At 37.5% G+C, this 19460-nt stretch overlaps 1 protein-coding gene across 1 annotated transcript; it reads right to left on the reverse strand.

The window, feature by feature from the left end:
- Positions 1-2748: 2748 nt before the first annotated feature.
- LOC143377061 (uncharacterized) lies at positions 2749-11792 on the reverse strand. The gene is made up of 6 exons (XM_076827972.1): positions 11600-11792; positions 10058-10485; positions 9750-9762; positions 5846-5893; positions 4755-5026; positions 2749-4076 (listed from the first exon to the last, which is right to left on the reverse strand). Exons 1-6 carry the CDS (start codon positions 11609-11611, stop codon positions 3857-3859), a joined length of 993 nt encoding a protein of 330 aa, XP_076684087.1. The 5' UTR covers positions 11612-11792; the 3' UTR covers positions 2749-3856.
- Between the last annotated feature and the right edge of the window lie 7668 nt (positions 11793-19460).

The following is a 19460-nucleotide window of genomic DNA, read 5'->3' on the forward strand; positions in this document are numbered from 1 at the left end:
AGGAATATCTAGGTGGAAGGGTAGATGCCACGCCTCTTACTATGTGCCTGCTATCCTGCACCCTGTAATAATAATTTACTTATTTGCTCCTCCTATAAATAACATTAACCCTGCAGTGTAACGAGATTAAAACTCATATAAATATTTATAGTTCACGTATCCAGGCTTGTCCCATCAAGAGAAAAACTCAAGGTAAATTCAAAATTACTACTTAACCTACTTGCCCGATTGCAAATTCTACTTATTTTCTTCTACAATGAAGAGAAACACATTTGAAAGTCCCTTAATGAATGCAGTACGCCGTAACTGTGCAACGACGTTCAATCGTACCCAATCAATCGATATGCAGAAATTTGAATAGTCGAGGTTCCAACCGGAGTGTTCAGTTTCCTCTTTAAGCAAGCGCTAATTTCAATATTCACCGCACTTAAACAGCCAATTACGGTTGATCGGCGCGATAAGGATCACCGGGCTCACGATCTTGGTCGCGATCGAGCAAATGATCTGTGAGTCGTGTCTGCTACCGGTAGGTCCACCAGGTCGAAGCCTTGCACTTATCGACCACCAGACACAATCGACAGAACCGGTTCTATCCGCGGCTCGGCCAACGTAAGCAGCAACCACTGCTCGGGCATGGTAGACGGCAGTTGTTGCTGGCAAGGACGTGATTGACCGTGCTTGACGAGGAATGCGAATGTCTAAGGGCTCGAAAGCTCGTGACTGACCATTGGTGTCTGTTAATGGCAATTGGGCCGACAGTGTACGCTTATCGACGTACATTTCTGTGGTTTTAAGGAGACTGATGTATTGCCGTGGTCGAGTGGATTATATGTGACATGCATTTCACAGTTCCTCAACTTTGCCCTTCGTAAAGTTAATGTAAATCCTATGTAATTCATCGATTAATCTTGTTGGCATGTCAGCGACATGAGCTGTAATGTGGGTTGCGTACATTGCTATGTGGGGGGCATGTTTCGGTTTTGGATTTTTCTTTTTATTCCCTGAGGGTGTTTGCGTGAGGAATTGGAGAAGGGCATTGGGGTTTGTCTAGGCTCTGGGGAATCGGAGTCCATTTGCATGAGAATTATACAGAATTGCTGGCTGATATAATGAAGAGAGAATCGATTGGGTGATTGCGGCTGTTGATGCATTGCTCGGTGTCAGCTTGCCAGATGGCAAGTGGGCCCGTGGTCCCTGATGAAGTAGGCCCTGTGATCCCTGATGAAGTGGGCCCACTTAAACATCAGACAATGTGTTCAAAATGTTAATTACCGTTTAGTAGCTTCAAAGTATATAGAAGTTTCAATATTATTACTGTATGTTAAGTTAACTAACTCAACTAACTCAACTAACTCAACTAACTCAGTTAGTTAACTCAACTAACTCAACTAACTCAGTTAGTTAACTCAACTAACTCAACTAACTCAGTTAGTTAACTCAACTAACTCAACTAATTCAGTTAGTTAACTCAACTAACTCAACTAACTCAACTAACTCAACTAACTCAACTAACTTAACTCACTTAACTATAACTTAACTATCGTTTAAATAAATGCTGTTTTCCAAAGAAAATAATGTTTCACCCCTGTTTATAAACATTTATATAGTAAAATAGAAACAAAAAAGGTTGTAATTTTGTAACTTTTTTCTAAAATTTGGTGTGTCATTAAGGGATTAAAATAAACACTACTATAAAAATCAATCGCTTAATTTTAATCTAGTCCAATTTAATATCCATTCATTCATACTTCTTGTTGTTTACATAAATCGTACTGCAACTCCCCGAATGTACCAGCCGATGTCACTTTCACGCCTCTGTACACATGTCTCGCCATGCGTGTACTCGGATTCCTCTGCATAATCAGATTTGCACGTGCCCGCTCGAATTCTGTACTGTTTTCACTACCGTGTTTTCCGAGGCGAGCACGAATCGATCTGATTCGTGTCACGGGCATGTTAGTCGACCACCGGAGCTTGTTAGCTGATTATGCGGTCGATTAGAACAGCGGAGCGCAACTTTCGCGGAACATAACACCATTTAACAATCACTCGAAGATTTTATGAAATTTTTTTTTTGAAAAATTAAAATTGTTTCATTCCATAAATACTGCTTTGTGAAAGCTTCTTGGGAACCAGTTTAAACCGTAGTGCCATTCGGACCTTCACTTTATTTATTTATTTTGCATAATGATATCTTTTCTCAAATTTTGAAATACTTAGATTATTATTTCTTTCTTATAATGTTTCCTTACATTTACGGATTAGGGGTACATATATTTAAAAGCACTGGATCATTGAAATAAAATAATTGAATACTACCTTAAATTTCCATAAAAAAAAATGGCAGGGACCATAACTCAAATTTCATTTAACGATTTATTATTTTTTTTAAATTGTAATAGTTATCATATATTAAATCCTTAATTAATCATAAGCACTTGCATAAGTATACATTCTGTTTTTCAGAATTCTCGAACGTTTTGCAGTCGTAGGTATAAATATTGCCACGACAAATAATCTTTGTTATTCTATTTCCTTTTTACTATCCACTATACTTACACGAAAAAAGTGTAAAGGGGTGATCATTAAAACATTTATTCTTCATGATTGCAGTCTACAAATATTTCAGCATAAAATTTTCCTGAAAATTCTCAACAGTACTCACAACAAATAATTCCAAAAATTCATTCAAGGTATCTAATTAAATTGCTTTCATTTTCTAATAACTGTATTTGTATAATGCATCAATTATATACACACACGATAATTTACAAATATACATACCAGCATAATAGCGAAGAAAGAAAAAAATGGTAACATTGAATATCGCGTATGAATAATCCACGAGATAAGGTTAATTCCTGTATAAACGTAGACTTTCCTTGACTAACGAACGCGAAAGCGATGGAGAGATCACCTTGAAGGGGAATGTGATAAGAAGACTTTTATAATACGCTCGATAACATCTGTAACGGTACAACTCGCCGTTACTCCACTTGCAATATTTGCATTCGCCAGTAAACAATACACGTTCCAATTTCACTTTCGACGTACGCGACACGGCACCGATAGAACATTAAAATTCTTAACTGAAACACCGTTGACCAATAACACTAAAAATAATATTATCCAGTATACCTAATCCAATTGCACCCTTCTCCTGAAATTCTTGTGTTCAGATTTAGGCAATTTACAATATTCATGTGGCTGTGTTTCATTAAAATATACTTCTTGCTCGATGAAAATGCACTTCACTCTACTTATATTATGTTAAATCACTATTATCAAATCTTAAAATAATAAAAAATAAAAAAATAAAGTAAGAGTCGTTTCAAAACAGAGACACAAATTTCAATTTTATTCATGTCGAATTTGATGAAACAGGTAGAGAATTTGAAAGTAACGTGGAAACTAAGAACTGGCCTTAATTTCACATGAAAATGCAGGGAGGAGGTAGTCGGTAACTTCACCCGAGGCAAATAAAAATCGAAAACGATCTGTGATGTCACGTGGCACATTTCAAGCATTCAAGAGGTAGCTACAACGCGATTCACGAGGAACAGAGAGAAGAACAGAAAAGGTCTGCGTGAAGCAACGAAACTAAGACTGAAGAAACATTAAAGTATAATGTTTACAATATTCATTGTAAAATGGTGGAAGAAACTATAGGGCTTGAAAAAGAAGAGGTAGAAAAGTGATGGCGTCAATTACCGATAGACTTAGCGTTCAGAGGTAGATCGGACACGATAATTCTAGAGGATGTACATTGGTCTTCTAGAACCATCGATCGCAATGAAGGAATGAGGTTTTCGTATTAGCTCACAATCGGTTATAGATTTCTCGAAATATTAAGTGTCTAATACTGATTCCAATTGTTTGGTTGACCCCAGGACGGATTGTAGCCGCCTGCGGGGTTCCATGAGGGATTGTGGGGCGCTGGTGCAGCTGGCCCGGCGGGCCCAGCCGGGGCCCGTTGCGCCTCGGCGTTGTAGAGGGAGAAATGGACGGCTTTGGCTTGCTGCACTTCCGCTGTGTCCACTACTCGGCCGTCTGGGCCCAGGGGAGCTGGTGGTCCACTGTAAAATAGGGGAATACGGTAATTGAAATAGATGAAATGGGAGAAGTTAATAAAAATGGATACGAGGACAGATACACTTAACGGAAGCCGGGTGCAAGAGAAGAGTTAATAGAAGTGGATGGGAGGAAAGATAGAAAGGATAAAATAAAATTAATAGAAGTGGATGAAAGTCAGGATGAAATTAATAAAAAATCAGCGATGGACAAGTCAATGGGTCAAATATGTTTGTCGAAGGGAAAGCAATAATAAATGAAATACAATTAATTTAAGAAAGGTGCCTAAAATTTGGAAAACGGTAAAACTTAATAATCGGTGGAACTGAAAATATTAATGAAAAAAAAAACAATTGAGAGAAATGAAAAAACCGAAATGTAATCGGGGTGATTTTTAATTTGTCAAATGAATATTTTAAATTAATAAGGAATTCAGAATCATGTAACAGTTGCCTCATTCGTTAAACTAAAACCCGTTAGACTATACCTTTTTACTCCCTCTCCCCCGTGAAAATTACACAAAGAATTAAATTCTCATCTCCGAGTCAACAGAGAAAAGACTCACCGAATAATTTTGTCTGAGTACCTACGCAAATTCTTACAAAATATAATTGCAAATAAATTTCTTTGTCCATTTGCATCAGCATGCAGAAATTCTTTTAGTATGAGACAATGTCTGAAACCTGTAATGTGCTCCGTAGCCCGCAGGTGCGTAGGACCCAGCAGGCCCGGGATAAGCACCAGCCGGGCCCAGACCTTTGGGTGCCCTCGCATTGGCGTCAGCTAGAGCAGCCAAATGGGCTGCCTTCAATTGCGCTACTTCTGGCGTGTCTACGACTCTACCATCAGGCCCTAGTGGCGCGGGCGCTGCATGGCCACCGTAGCCTCCAGCATGTCCTCCTCCGTACCATTGTGGCGCGCAGAAAGCTACGTTCAGCATTACGGAAAGGAGAACCTGAAACATGGATCGTATCGTTTAAAGAATGATAAATAAAGTGCCTAGAAAATAACAAAATATAAATTATATTACTGATAAAATAGTAGTATAGAAAAATGATAATATTATATAGCACTGTCAACTAATAGTAATGTTCATAAAAATATAAAACTAATACCACTGTGAAAAGAAACAATGTTTACAGTAATAATATCAAAAAAAATTCGTAACAGTAATTTGCAGAAATATTATTAAAATTATATTCCTCGTAGTAAAACCAAACAGTAAGAAGAATACCACCATAGTTTACCCTTACTTCAAAATTATGATTCAACCAATTTCGATTTTGCATTTCAAAATTGAGGGGCTCAGTGTAAAACAATTTTCGCTTCTCAAGGATCCATAATTTTTTTCAAGAAAAATTCTACATATTTTTGAGAACTTTTTATTTTATAGAAATCTATGCACATTAAACTATACAATGTGATATTTTGAATAATATATGAAAACAACGAATACGAAAATTTGTAGGTAAAAAAATCATGAAAGGGTGGCATGGGCCTGTTTTCCACTGGGCCCCTGAATTACAAAAAGTACTCGAGAAGAATAAGTACACTTCTAAATAAAACACTAACATACAAATAATCATCAACTTGGAAACCAACGTACAACAAACTTCAAAGAGACTCGCAAGGCCCATTCCCTCTCACTCAAACGCAAATACCGAAACACTCACAAAATCTCAGGCAACAAGCGAAACACGAGCAATCCTCGTTAAATCTTCCTACCGACCCTGCGAAAAGAGGGTAAAAGCCAACGAAGACACAGTGTACTCACTAGGTAGTGCATCATCTTGTCGAACCTCGGGGTACGTCGATCCAGCGACTAGTGATAGAGGTTTAGATCCGCATTATGGCTTCCACTATCGTGGATCGTCCAATTTATAGGGGTACAGCCGCGACAATGCCCAATGCCCCACCCCTTGCCACGGCAGCCACAATAAAACGGGGTATAACCACACCCAAGAAAATGCTCTCCTTAAGGCTGGCTGCCCTGCCCCGTAACATTTACCGAGGCATTACCAGCGACACCGGGTCCCGTGTAACCTCGTCAGGAATAGAAAACTCGCCTGCCAGCGGTGCTATGCGACACGCCGAACACCGGAGCGTGGACGTCACGTCATCGCGGATGCAATTCCGACGTCCTCGGTATTTATCGGGAGCGACGTGGACGCGGAGATTTCAACGCTGCCGTGGAATGGCTAGTCCCAGAGCTGGGTGGCTCCGGCGCTGGCGTAGGAAGGGCCGCCGAAAGCTGGAGGCTTCGCTGCCCGCGTGGGACTCGACGTAACGACCCTCGGCGAAGAATGGGAATTTTTTGATAGGATTTTCGAGGGTTTTTTTTCACTTTGTCGACGGGGAATGCTCTTTAAATTCAATGTGTTGCGTATAAGTAAGAAGTTATTATATCGTATATGAAATTAATAAATAAAAGGAGTTTGGTAACTCATTTAAGTAGCGCCAAATTAGGGTGTTTATGGGAGAGATGCCGCACTTTACGCAAAATTGTCACCGCGTCTAAATTTTGCAAGGAATTTTTTTCCAAGGATAGATATTAATTAAACATCTTGTGATACTGAAAAAAAATAATATTTAAATATTTGTCACTCTGAAAAAATTGAAACTAAAAAAATCGACAGTGCTGTTTTATCGCCAACCCTGAAATACCGAAAGGTCTTTTCTAGAGTGGCATCTCTCCCACAATTACCCTGAATTTTTAAAAATGTCTCTAGGGACCAACTCAGTATTTTATTGCCTACATGTCACCGTTTTTGTCATTATTTTTTTTTTTGCGATTATAATGAGATTTGGATTACTTTTAATTACAATGGTGGCTATTTTTGAATGTCATTGCAGTATAATTGATGGAATTTAGTTTTTTAGATATGCAAACATAATAACATTTGAGGTATATATATATTTGGATCAATATCTCAGAGTATCGAGTGGATTCAGTGACACTTATTATATAAAAATGACTTACAAGGGAAGTTCGGCAACTTGAAAATTCTTAAGGGGGGAGGCCTACCTAGAAATTTTCGAAAAATCGATTTTTTGGTTTTTATATTTTCTAGAAGTACAAGACCAGTTAATCCGACCAAAATAGACCCAGTCCACGGTGTAGCGCTCAGTCCCAAAACTTTAAACGCGTTTTCCTCAAAATCATGTTTTCAAAGTCGGTCACACGTAACCTAAAAATTAATGAACCGATTTACTCGAGACTTTGCAGGCTTATTTTAGGATTAAAAATCTAAGCGCTATCGGGAGCTTTTCTCTTTTCTTGCCTAGATTTTGTTTACACTCCAGGAACAAGTGATTTTTTACCAAATATAAAAATTGCCAAAAATTTGAAATACTTTTTCCCACAAAAAATATTGAAATATCCGTAAGATATACTCTTTTCAATAGACTAATGTTCAATAATAAAAGTTTATCGGTTTTTCGAAAAAAAAAATCCCAAAAAGCATGTTGTTTTGACCGTTCTAGGTAGGCCTCCCCCTTAAGTTAGAATTATATTTTGAAATACTTATTTTTAATACGTTTTCTTTAGCTTATTAAATTCACCTTACCTTATACGAGGAAAGGGTGTCGCAGATTATTTGAATATTAAAAAAGAGCATCACAACTCAAAAAGGTTGAGAAACACTGATTTAAATAGTGATAGTGAAGTTTAATAAGATAAAACCATGGTCGCCATCCTAATTTTCCATTCAAATAGCCTAACAGTATAATACTAATAAGCTCGTCTATGCATAAGCGCATTCCAGACGTATGCAATTGTCACTAACGCAAGCCAAGGAAGTCATTCATGACATCGACCTTGAAGTAGTGGAATATTGATCTACCAAACGATAAATCGCTGTTTCAAACAAACGTACGTAATAACTATTCAAATTAAACGAAATTCAAGTCTCAAAACAGCTCCTTCTAGAAAACTCAAAATTATTAAACAGAAAATTTTTCTTAACACTATTATCACCTAAAAAGGGGACATTATTTTCAACCAGTTGCAGTGACAATCTCTGAGGGATTGATTTTTCAATTAGCGCGCAATAGTGTTCCCCATTATTATTAAAATTCCAACGCAGCCATCGCTACTACCCATCTAGACCACAACGAAATACACTTAGCTGCGAGGTAGTGGGCAAAAAAGAAATTCAAAGCGCTCATTCCGCCGTGCGATAAAATTACCAACGTCGTTCCACTCGACAGCTCGACAAAGAATATTTCATCCAGACTCGGTGAGTTTCTTTGAATGTCTATCCGTCGACTGCTGCTCCAGCTCCGTTTTCACCCACCTTTGCTGCCTGCGTGCTGTCACGCGGCGGCACAAGTGGTGCATTCAGCTTTTTTTTCCCGTTCGGTAACAAACGTTGCGACAGTTATCCTGGTTCAAAGACCACCTCGCGCATTGTTCGCGTGCTGACCTGAACGGGACTGCGCGCTTGTCGCCAACGCTTTGATAACAAAATGGACGTGGTCGGGACTCGCGAGTTCCTGGCTGCTCGAGAGTAGCGGGTCAGATGGGAGCTCGTAACGCCGCGGAGTCGATGGACGGCGCTGCGTTCCGATATCCTATTGTCACGTAAAATATGCTACCTCCACGATACTTGATATATTATATTAGTGCAATTAAGGGGACATAGTGTACATTTTTTATTTATTTTTTTTTTGCGATATTGTTATAAATTTTGGTTGATCTAGTTTGTTCTGATTTAACACTACGTGTACTCAAGTGATATGGAGTGAAAGTTGATGGCAAGTGTTTTTAAATGTTGCAGATATGGGTGGTTCAGTTTAGTGGTGGACACAGTGCTTTTGAACGTCTCGAGAAATTTCAGAAACCAAATGAATTTTTATAATAGTGTTTATAGTTGGGTAGCTACGTACGTGGAAAGGGAAAAGTCGATTTTTTTTAAGTTTCCAGGTGCATGTAATCTATGGAGTTTAGAGGGTGGACTATAATTATTTTTCAAATTTTTAGATTCGTTCTGGAGTGCTGTATGTTGCTTTATGATAAAACACATTGAGTGTTAATTTTAAATAGTCGAATAGTATAGTATTTTCAATTTTTCTTTATTTTTTTTTTTGCAGGTATATCGGAAAGTGGAAACATTTATTTGGAAGTTGAAATTCAGTTTACACGTGTTATTATCGTTTAAATAATATCCATATGTGATGTGTTTTAAATAATATTATTGTTGAATGAGAGCCATGTTTAATGACCAATTTTAATATTATTCGCATTAATACTGGAAAATATCGATGGTACAAAATTAGTAATTAATTCTAAGAGAGTAATATAATAACATGTTACCAATAACCGAAAGGGAATTTCACAGAACACTGACAATCTTTATTCAATTCCTTTAATCTAAAAGACTTGATTCGATATGTGCATATGAAAATATAAGAAGTGGAAAGAAAACGCTAAAAATGGAACCAAGGAAAAGGGAAAAAAGAAAAATCAGCAGAATTTCAGTAAATAATTGCAACCATTTTAATGTCAAATCATAACAGACACGTCGCCCCTCCCTACATAACCATTATCTACAATATCCATTAATAAAATAAATTCCTTGAGCCGTACACTGTACGAAACGCTCCGCAAGTACAAAACCAGTCGATCTAGAGCCGAAATCACAAGAACATCAGCAAAATCTACCCAGAATACGAGGTACAATCTCATCAATCCTAGAACCATAAGGCAAGCCCATTAACGAGCTGGCCACAGAACCAATTACCATTATTTGCCCCCCAAAAGTTACACGACTTATAAACAATTACAACACCCTAACACGTGATTCCCAAAGTACTAGTACCTCCACCAAATTAATATCTAATTTGAATTCCCTATTAGTACAAATAATACCCGAAACTAATTCCTCCAGACACATCCACCAAAATTTTGCTCCTCCATTCCCTCCACATGCCCAGTTCTAGGATTGACTCCAAATAATCGTCTACCCTCTCGGTCCAGGTTCATCACCAGTGAGGCTGAGGATAAGGCTCAGCGTACGAGAGGTGGGCGATCTTCGAAATTTGTTCGGCGTGGGCCGCCAGGTGCGCTGCCTTCGCGTGCGCCACCTCCGGCGTGTCGATCACCCTGCCGTCGTGGGCCAGCGGCGCTGGGGGTCCGTGGTAGGCATTCTGCGCGGCTCCGACGTAGGAGGCGCCGTAATCGTCGTATTTACCGTCGACGTAGTCGCCAGAGTAGCCGAGGGAGGCAGCCTTGGAGGCCTCCGCGGCGTGGGCCGCTAGGTGCGCTGCCTTCGCGTGCGCCACTTCCGGCGTGTCGATCACCCTCCCGTCGTGGGCCAGTGGCGCTGGGGGCCCGTGGTAACCCGCGCCATAAGCTGGGTAGGGCGCGTAGCCGGGAGCGGCTGACGCGCAAAGAACGAGGCACGAGAGAAGGAGCTGAAAATTTTAGAGTTTGAAAAATGCGATGGGTATTACGACGGTTGCGGAATTTTTTCGGAGGTAATTGAGGGGGTGTGGGGATTTAAAGGGGAATTTATTGAGGGTGAAGGAGGATGACTGAAGTGATAAGGGAATGTTTGAAGTTTAAGTTCTGGACAAAAGTGCGAGGGTAATGTTGTAACATTTTTATATTTGTTTGGGAGTGAATAGGGAGATTCGAATTATTTTGGTAATTAACCCTACAGTGCACGCGTAAATTAAAATTACACCATTGCACAAGTGGGGCCTCAAGGGCCCATATCGTCAAATCTAGAAATACAGGGATATTTGGAGGAAAACGAATTTTAATAACAAAATGAAATACTGGACAAATATCTTTTTCAATATCAGGAGAACTGTTCATTTGGGCCTGTCAGGCCCCACGTGTGTACTGTAGGGTTAGGAGAGTATTTAAAAAAAGTGTAAAAGGGGCTTGATATTGGTGATTGGTGGCAATTGCAAGATGTTTGAGACTAATGTTGGGAGCAGACTATTAAATGAAGTATTGACGAGGGACTCAGAATTCTCTTTTCAGAAGGGGGAAGTGAATGCAGCAGATTTGAAGTGGAACTTTTATCGAAGGGCTAAAAAATCAAGTTATTGCTCGTTACGAGAAATAAATATTTTAAGATAATTTATACAACTTATTTTCTAGCATCTGGAGGTCATATTTACCGTAACCAACGATAATTTGGAAATAAATTTGCAATACAAAATGTTTGAAAAAATCTACTTAAATTTACCCAAATCAAATTCAGAAATTAAACTACACATTCTGCCTCGAAAACTGAACGACCACGACGACCAAAAATTAATTCAAATTCGAAACCCCGATTACCCAAAATCCTTCAATGTTCAAACATGCTCCAACAAACCGAAGCAACGGATTAAACTAGTAAAACCCGATTCAAAACACTGTACATGTCAACGATATTAGAACCGACATCACTTTAGCGAAACTAAAAACGAAAAAATGCCCCAAACCTCCCCGCAACCGACGAATGACAATCGAAACGGAAAGTATCGTTGCAGGAACCAGCGCGTCTAATCGACTGGCTGTATCGTTACTCACTAGGGACCTCATGTTTGCCAGGATCCACGAGCTGATGGTTTTCTGCCGGTCGAATGGGCCCGGTACACCTTATATAGTCGTCGAACAATACAAGCGCCCACCTTGCCAATGGTAAACAACGAGCAGGCCGTTTGTACGTGAAATATTTACACGCACACGCACGCGTTCCGCTTGATTTTCACATAATAAGCACCGGCCGACCGGCGGGCAGGTGGGGAGAGGCATTTCTATTTGGCAATGCGGAGCCTAGGGGGAGAGAACGAGAGGGTCGATCGCGAAGGGAGGGAAATGGTGAAAGAAACGAGAAGGAACAAAGCTGGAGAGGAATGATCGCGTTGCGTCAATGATGGAAACGCGAGCATTGTAAGTTTAGCGCGATTGCGCCGATCCGGCAACAACAATTAACGCTGATCTCTTGGCACTGGGTCAAGATGGTCGATCGAGAGGTTGAACCTTGCTTTTGGATCCGTTCGATTGAAATCATTGTGGAATATGATGGGAAAATTTTGTAACGACTTCGTAAGATTCTAGATCTAAGTAGAAGATGATTTCGAAGAGCGGTGCTGCCTTGTTCCCTTCTCTATCTTCTTTTCGCTTATATACTTTGTCTTCTGGTTGAGTAAATTCACGAGTATTTATTAATGTAATTTTTTAATATAATAGCTAGAGTAAGTAGATATATTGAATATAATATCTAAAATAATTAGGTATATTTAATATATCTAAAATAATTAGGTATATTCAATATATCTGAAATACTTAGGTATATTTAATATAATATCTAAAATACTTAGGTATATTTAATATAATATCTAAAATAATTAGGTATATTCAATATATCTAAAATACTTAGGTATATTTAATATATTATCTAAAATACTTAGGTATATTTAATATATCTTTAATAATTAGATATATTTAATATATCTAAAATAATTAGGTATATTCAATATATCTAAAATACTTAGGTATATTTAATATAATATCTAAAATAATTAGGTATATTTAATATAATATCTAAAATAATTAGATATATTTAATATATCTAAAATAATTAGGTATATTCAATATATCTAAAATCCTGAGGTATATTTAATATAATATCTAAAATAATTAGGTATATTTAATATAACATTTAATATAAAATTTGATATTAATATAATATTTAATGTAATATTTCATATAATATTTCATATAAAATTTCATATAAATTTTGATATTAATATAATATTTAATGTAATATTTCATATAATATTTCATATAACATTTTAACATAAATTTTGATATTAATATAATATTTAATGTGATATTTCATATAATATTTAATACAAAATTTAATATCAAATCATGCAATAGTTGAACAGAAAACTGAAATTTTAAAATATATTCCTGCGAACCCAGCAGCGTCATCTTCTTCGAGCAAAAATTCCCTATATTCGTGGTTTCACACGCTTCGCATATGGCCATAACGCCAAAGATCCACGAGGACTATCTTCGATGCAAATTCTAAGAGATTCCGTCACGTATTGCTACGCCCGAGTTCTTAATAAGCTTCAGAGCAATTACATTTTGCGAAACGCCGCGTACAATGACACCCAGCTACTAAACAATCATTTCTAACGAGCACAGTCCGCCTAATTGGGACAAGTTCATTACGGTAGAATAATTTCACGTTGTAATTCGAAGTCTGATCACCGCCCAGACTAGTCAATAAACATATATGGCCATAAAATACGTAGGTTGGATGCGTATGTGCAACTAGAATTTAATAATATACAATAAGTTCATAGAATGATAATATTATAACTATTTCTGAGTATTTATTTCTTTTGTGGAGCTTTAAATTTTGTTTTAAATGCAAACACGAATTCGAGCAAATTTGCTAATTAGGTATTGCGAATTTGTTAAAAATTTATAGAGTTTTTTGTTTAAAAAAAAAATAGAGGGGTGGCCACCTCCACCTAAAATGTGACATGACATGTGTCATATTGCAATTTTTACTGTTCTTTTAAATATAAGATATTATTGTATTTAAAATTTTGGTTCCAAAATTGCAACACTTAATGTAATTTACCTATTTTTGGAAATGCTATCAATAGTAATATTTCGATACTTCTCAGTATTCAAGTTTCGTAAATAATAAATAATAAATAAATAATCGTAACGTGTAGTAGTGCTTGACTTTGTAATAAAATAATAAATTTTAAATTTCATCTTAATTAATTTAAATTTAAATTTCATTTTAATTAATTAAATAAATTTTAAAACAATAAATGTAATCGTTGCTTAGTGCTTTCATAAAATTGTTGTTTTGCAAGAAAAAAATTGAACCAAACCGAAGGTGATTAACGTGTGAATGACAAATACAGGCCATTTAAGCAATTGGGGGGTAGAAAAGTTCAACTGTCGCAAACGGAGGTAATCATTTTTTTTTTCAAATACCTATGTGGAGAAATGTTGTTGGGTAATTGAAGTTGGTATTCTATGTAAATCGAACATTTCACGCACGAATGGTTCAAATGCGAAAGAATTCGGGGGACCATGACGATGGAATTTCTAGCGACACTTCTTGAGTAAGCAGATTGTAAAGATTCAGGCGCAGACCTCGCGAACGAAATGAGATAAATAATGCACGTGATACGATGTTTTCAGATAGTGAACCAATTTCTTAATATTAAATTGGTGACAGGAATTTTCTGAGATTAGAAAGTAATCTTCTACGTAAGTCTTCCCTTAGGGCTTAGGGGTTAAAATTGCAAAAAATCTCGAATGTATGGAAAATAATAAAAACATCAATTCAATAGGAATTTAAATAATTGAATGATTTTTCATGCACTAGATTATTTGAGTACCTGCAAGGTTGTGAAACTCAGACGTAAGTAAAGACATTTTTAAAGAAATCCAAACCGATGATATAATTATGTTGAATAGGTAAGTACCTTTAGTAAATCAAGTTACCTTCAAATACATATACTTATGAGTACACTTGGTACTCTTGGTTAATGGCACTTACTATTTATTGTAGCCTTTTCGCATAATTAGGGGGTGAAACACCCCTTAAAGATCATAAGAAGAGATACAAAAGGGGGTCGTTTCACCCCCTAAATATGCAAACGGACCAAAAAGAAAGAATATTTGTTTTTTCCAAAAACAAAGCCAATCGGAAACCAAAACAATCGGAGGTGGACCCCTGAAAACCTCTTCTGGTAAATATAAGCCATACTGTGAATAATTTATTTTAAACTTGAAACAAGTCTAATAAAAATGAAGTTTTCGAGTTGAAATTTGTTCTGCAATCTGTGCACGTGATAATTAAGGGTGTGGATTAGCAAATATTTTTTCGATTTTTTTTTAATTTATGAAACCAAATTTTCTTACTATATTCATTCTGACGTAACTCACTTCGGCATAAAAATAATATTAAAATACATATTTTCAAAATTTGATCTGTAAAACGACTATTTAGTGGTTGATTTTCGCCTCATTGTGCTCCCTTAATACCGAAGAAATTAGACAAGTGTCGTGAGCTTTGCAGGATTTCCCGAATCTAATTCTAATCACCAAATTTTATCAAAATTAGTGCCATTTCAGTTAATGCTTACTCAAAAATGAAAAAAAAACTGGCAATTCACCATTGAATACTTCCTTTCGAACTATCGTCAAGTAAACTCAGAAAATTGCAAGTTTCGATATGCATAAGAATATTTGTTTGCCACTAAAAATGGTTCACCATCGAAAGACAATCAAAGGTGACTTTTGTCATCCACGTGATTACTGGAGGGTCCATAATATTACATAAAGTGATCTACTGGTTATACGTTAATAATAATAATAATAATTCTTCAGGCATTTAAAAAAATCGTATTGATCCTAGGCCTCGTTCACATCAGTCAAGTTACTTGACTTCAAGTCGCTTGAAACCCAGTAACTCGAAGCTATACAACCAACGTGAACCTATTATTTACTTGACTCGAAATATCCTCTCAGGTTTCATTCAAGTTTCAAGCGAAGCAGAGATTCTTCCAACTTTACTTGCCTTTAAGTACAACTTGACCAGTGTGAACGAGGCTTTAGGTAAATCCGCTATCACAGAGTTTGCGTTGATTTCTTAGACCAGGTCAATCAAACTATCACCATCCCAGGTGTCCTGCTAATGTTAATCGAGAGAAGTGTCTCGCCCGTCATTCATGATATCCGCCACTGGTGCACAGCATCGTAAATAATCGTGTAAATGTCGATGGTCGACACGCGTTTCAACAGACATTCGCTGTCGATAACCGTCCCTGGCCTCGTCTAAGCCACTGTATACCGGGTTAGTGACACGCGTAATCATCCTGCAACGTTCGAGAAAGATCCTGAACGAGGAAAAAGGAAGTCGAAGTTGCTTCAGGGACCCCTTTTTTTAAACACCCTGCCATGGGCGTCTGGAGGGGGTGCAAAAGGGACAGTTGCCCCCTCCCCCCGGCTTTTGAAAAAAGACCGCTTATTTTTTAAAACTGATCTTTATTAAGTTTATACTAAAAAAAAAAAGAATATTTCTAAATTTCGGGGTTTAATTCTTAATTAAATTGGCACTACGAAATGAGTTCAAAGAAGCAAGCGGGCTACTCGGATTTTCGTTACTATATTTTTCTTCACCGTCACCTCAAAGTTGCCCCCTCCTGGAAAAAATTCTACGGACGCCCTTGCACCCTGTGTAATACCATCCTGCAGTTTCATCTTCATTTTGTGTCCTCCCACCGCGTGTAGTATTATGAACCAATTTTTATCAACGAAAGTGTAATCATAGGAGATGGAGAGGTAGATATATCTAGTACAGTGGTTCCCAACCTGGGTGTCGCGAAGTGTTTTTTGGGAGGTCGCCGCGGTTATTCTTGGTTGATGACTCTTTTGTTATGAAAGGAGATCGCGACTCAAAAGCTTGGGGAACACTGATCTAGTAGATGTGAGCGAAAAAATATTTCTCACCCATGGTTGGAATCTCGCGCGGGCACTAAATACTTTACTATATTTAACAACAAAGATAGTGTAACAAAGGTAGACCGAGGGATATATCGCATATTCTCCGTGTCATTTAAGAAGGAACCCGTTTCGCGCATGTAGAATGAGCTCATTGGCTCCGAACAAGCGTTGGTGGGGATACAGCCAATAGCGGCTTCTCCCGGCACCAATGAGCGTCAACCTGCGCAGAACCGGTCTAAACTCGTCGGTCGGCAGGTTCCTTCTTAAATGACAGGGGGAGTATGTATATAAATCCTTTATTATCCTTCCAAATGAAGTAAAACGAAAAAGTAACGTGCTAAAACTAACCTCAAACTGGGGATTTTTACATCACAAAATGCAACGAATCCAACCAATGTACTATACCTATAATAATATTAAGGTGCTTTTAGACCAACCGAACGAGTGCTCGTTCGCCCTCCACTTCGACGAAATCCAAGTGATGAAGAGTTGCAAGTGAAGATTGCCGTTTACACTAAATGAGCACGAATTTTGTCGAAGTGGGGAGCGAACGAGCATTCGTTCGTTTGGTCTAAACGCACCTTTAGGAATGAAATTAATCTTTTTCTGTATAATAAAACAATTTCTTCGATAAACATAATTGCAAATCAATTTAATGAAGGAATATAAATTTTACTGAAGCGGTCCAACTCACCCGTGACAGTAAGGGAGGGATGGACCACACCCCAAAAATGTACTTACTTATTTCATAGCAGGGCAATGCATGTCCTAGAAAAGATAGTTCACTACACGAACTGCTAATCTAATATTCAGTACCTATTTTCAAAATATTTAAGTTTGTGACGTTTTTAACACTAGAACTGCCAAACCAGTCAAAACGACTAGTTTTAAATTTGGTAATAAATTTACCATTTTTAAGTATGAGAAAGGTGTATTTGTAAATAGTATAAATATGTATAATTTTATGTATATATTTTTTAACAACATACAAATTTAAAAAATATTAATAAAGATTTATTTTCCTTGCATAACTTATTTTATAAACAACCAGTCATCTTGACTGGTCTGGTAGAAATAGGTATACATTAATTTGCCTGTAGTTCTAGTATTAAAAACGTGGTCCATCTCTACCGGAATTGCCCTATCTATCATCGTGGTTTAGAGAAGTTTGAAATAGCAGGTACAAGGGTGAGTCAAGCTTCACCTTTATTGTTACATATCTCGTAAACTATTAATTGTCTAGGTAAAAGACAAAGCGTGGTGATATATTTTATACTTCCCTTCGTATCTGCAAAGTTACATTGAAATCGGTGCGCGACATTTCGTCCACCCCCGCCTCCTCCCACCCCGTCAGGATTTACCAAAAGTCTTATTTACTCTGCAAGGATTCCTTCTTGTCGATCGACAAGTATTCGCCCACTTTCACCCACAGTGGAGTCATTAAAAACGACTTAATGACCACTTTGATAATTTTTAACGATTCCTTTCTGGTGCCGGATGCCTGCGACGATGGCGCCATCGCCCACGCAGCGGAGGATGGCGGTGCCAATTAATAGCGAGGCTCGATGATCGTTTGACATGGTGCTCGACTGTCCGTGGACACAGATAACCAGCGCAAAGACAATGCCGTGTCGGGCGTGTCGAGATTAGATGGAATCCCGCGGAATGAGCTTTCGTTAGCGGCCTATCGCGTGATCTGGGCATTATTAAAATGCCCACGCGATTCACGACACGCGACACAATTTTCTGGTCATTCCTGGGACGCTTCGAATGCTTCGTGATTCGTGGGAAGATCATTGCGAGGTGCTCTTGATGACTTTGGGAAAATATCGGGGCGTTTTGTTTTTAGAAATCTCAGTCTGGTCGAAATGTGAACGCGGAGTCTACAGGGTGATTCAAAAATCTTGCTCTCGAATTTTTGTGCCCCGGATTGGGTAAGAATATCCCTTTTTTTTAGGTTTTTATAAGAAAAATTAAATACAGTATAAATTACATAGCTACCAAGGTGATTTAAAAAATTAAGCCGGAATATTATATGAAATTGTAATTGCAACATTTTAGTTCATACGATAAACAAACTCGTATAGATTAAATAAACAATTGCGTTTTTTAGTTTGGATAACTACGACAGCCAGAATCATGTTCGCCAGCAACAAACTTTTTTTCAAAATCCCTGTTACTACTACCATTGTAACTTTCACCAAAATTATTATTATTATTCCATACAAAAATTTGAGCACTTTCTTCGAATGTCAATTAGTAAACGCACGGTGTTTGGAATTATTATACTCAATACTATTCTTTTAAAAAAATCCCCCAAAGCCTTATTATCAGAGCGTGAAAGTAGTGAGCCCTTAAAGTGGTGTAGACACTGTTTCAATAATCGTCTTCTCCACCTAACAAGGAAAGGTCCCGGAAATTCAAAAAAATCTGAAACTTTGTGAACATGTAGGGGATTTCCTCCTGATTACAACGCAATTTTTGTTTGCTGTCCAAATTCACTTTACGGGGGTGAAATTGACCCCTTAAATTCCGGCTACTTTCCGATTTTGGGTTATAACTCTCGAATTGTAAGAACTGTAAGTTACCAAATGATGAGTCCTAATTAAAAGAAGTAACTTTTGTCTTGAAACCTTTTTTCTATCTCTTACAGATTGTGAGTTACAAAATAAAATCGGAAAATAGCCGAATTTTCAAGGGTTAATTTCACCCCCTCAGTGTGAATTTGGGCAGCAAAAAAAATTGTAATCAGCAGGAAATCTCCTACATATTCACAAAGTTTCAAATTTTTATTAATATCCGGGTTCGGAATCTTCCCTTGTAAGGGAAATAAAATTTTAGAATATGAAACAACTCCCAATCGCGTAGCAGTATTAACAGATTGCGATTTGGGTAAAAG

This window comes from Andrena cerasifolii, chromosome 15 (genome assembly GCF_050908995.1).
Source record: "Andrena cerasifolii isolate SP2316 chromosome 15, iyAndCera1_principal, whole genome shotgun sequence".
Lineage (NCBI taxonomy): Eukaryota > Metazoa > Arthropoda > Insecta > Hymenoptera > Andrenidae > Andrena > Andrena cerasifolii.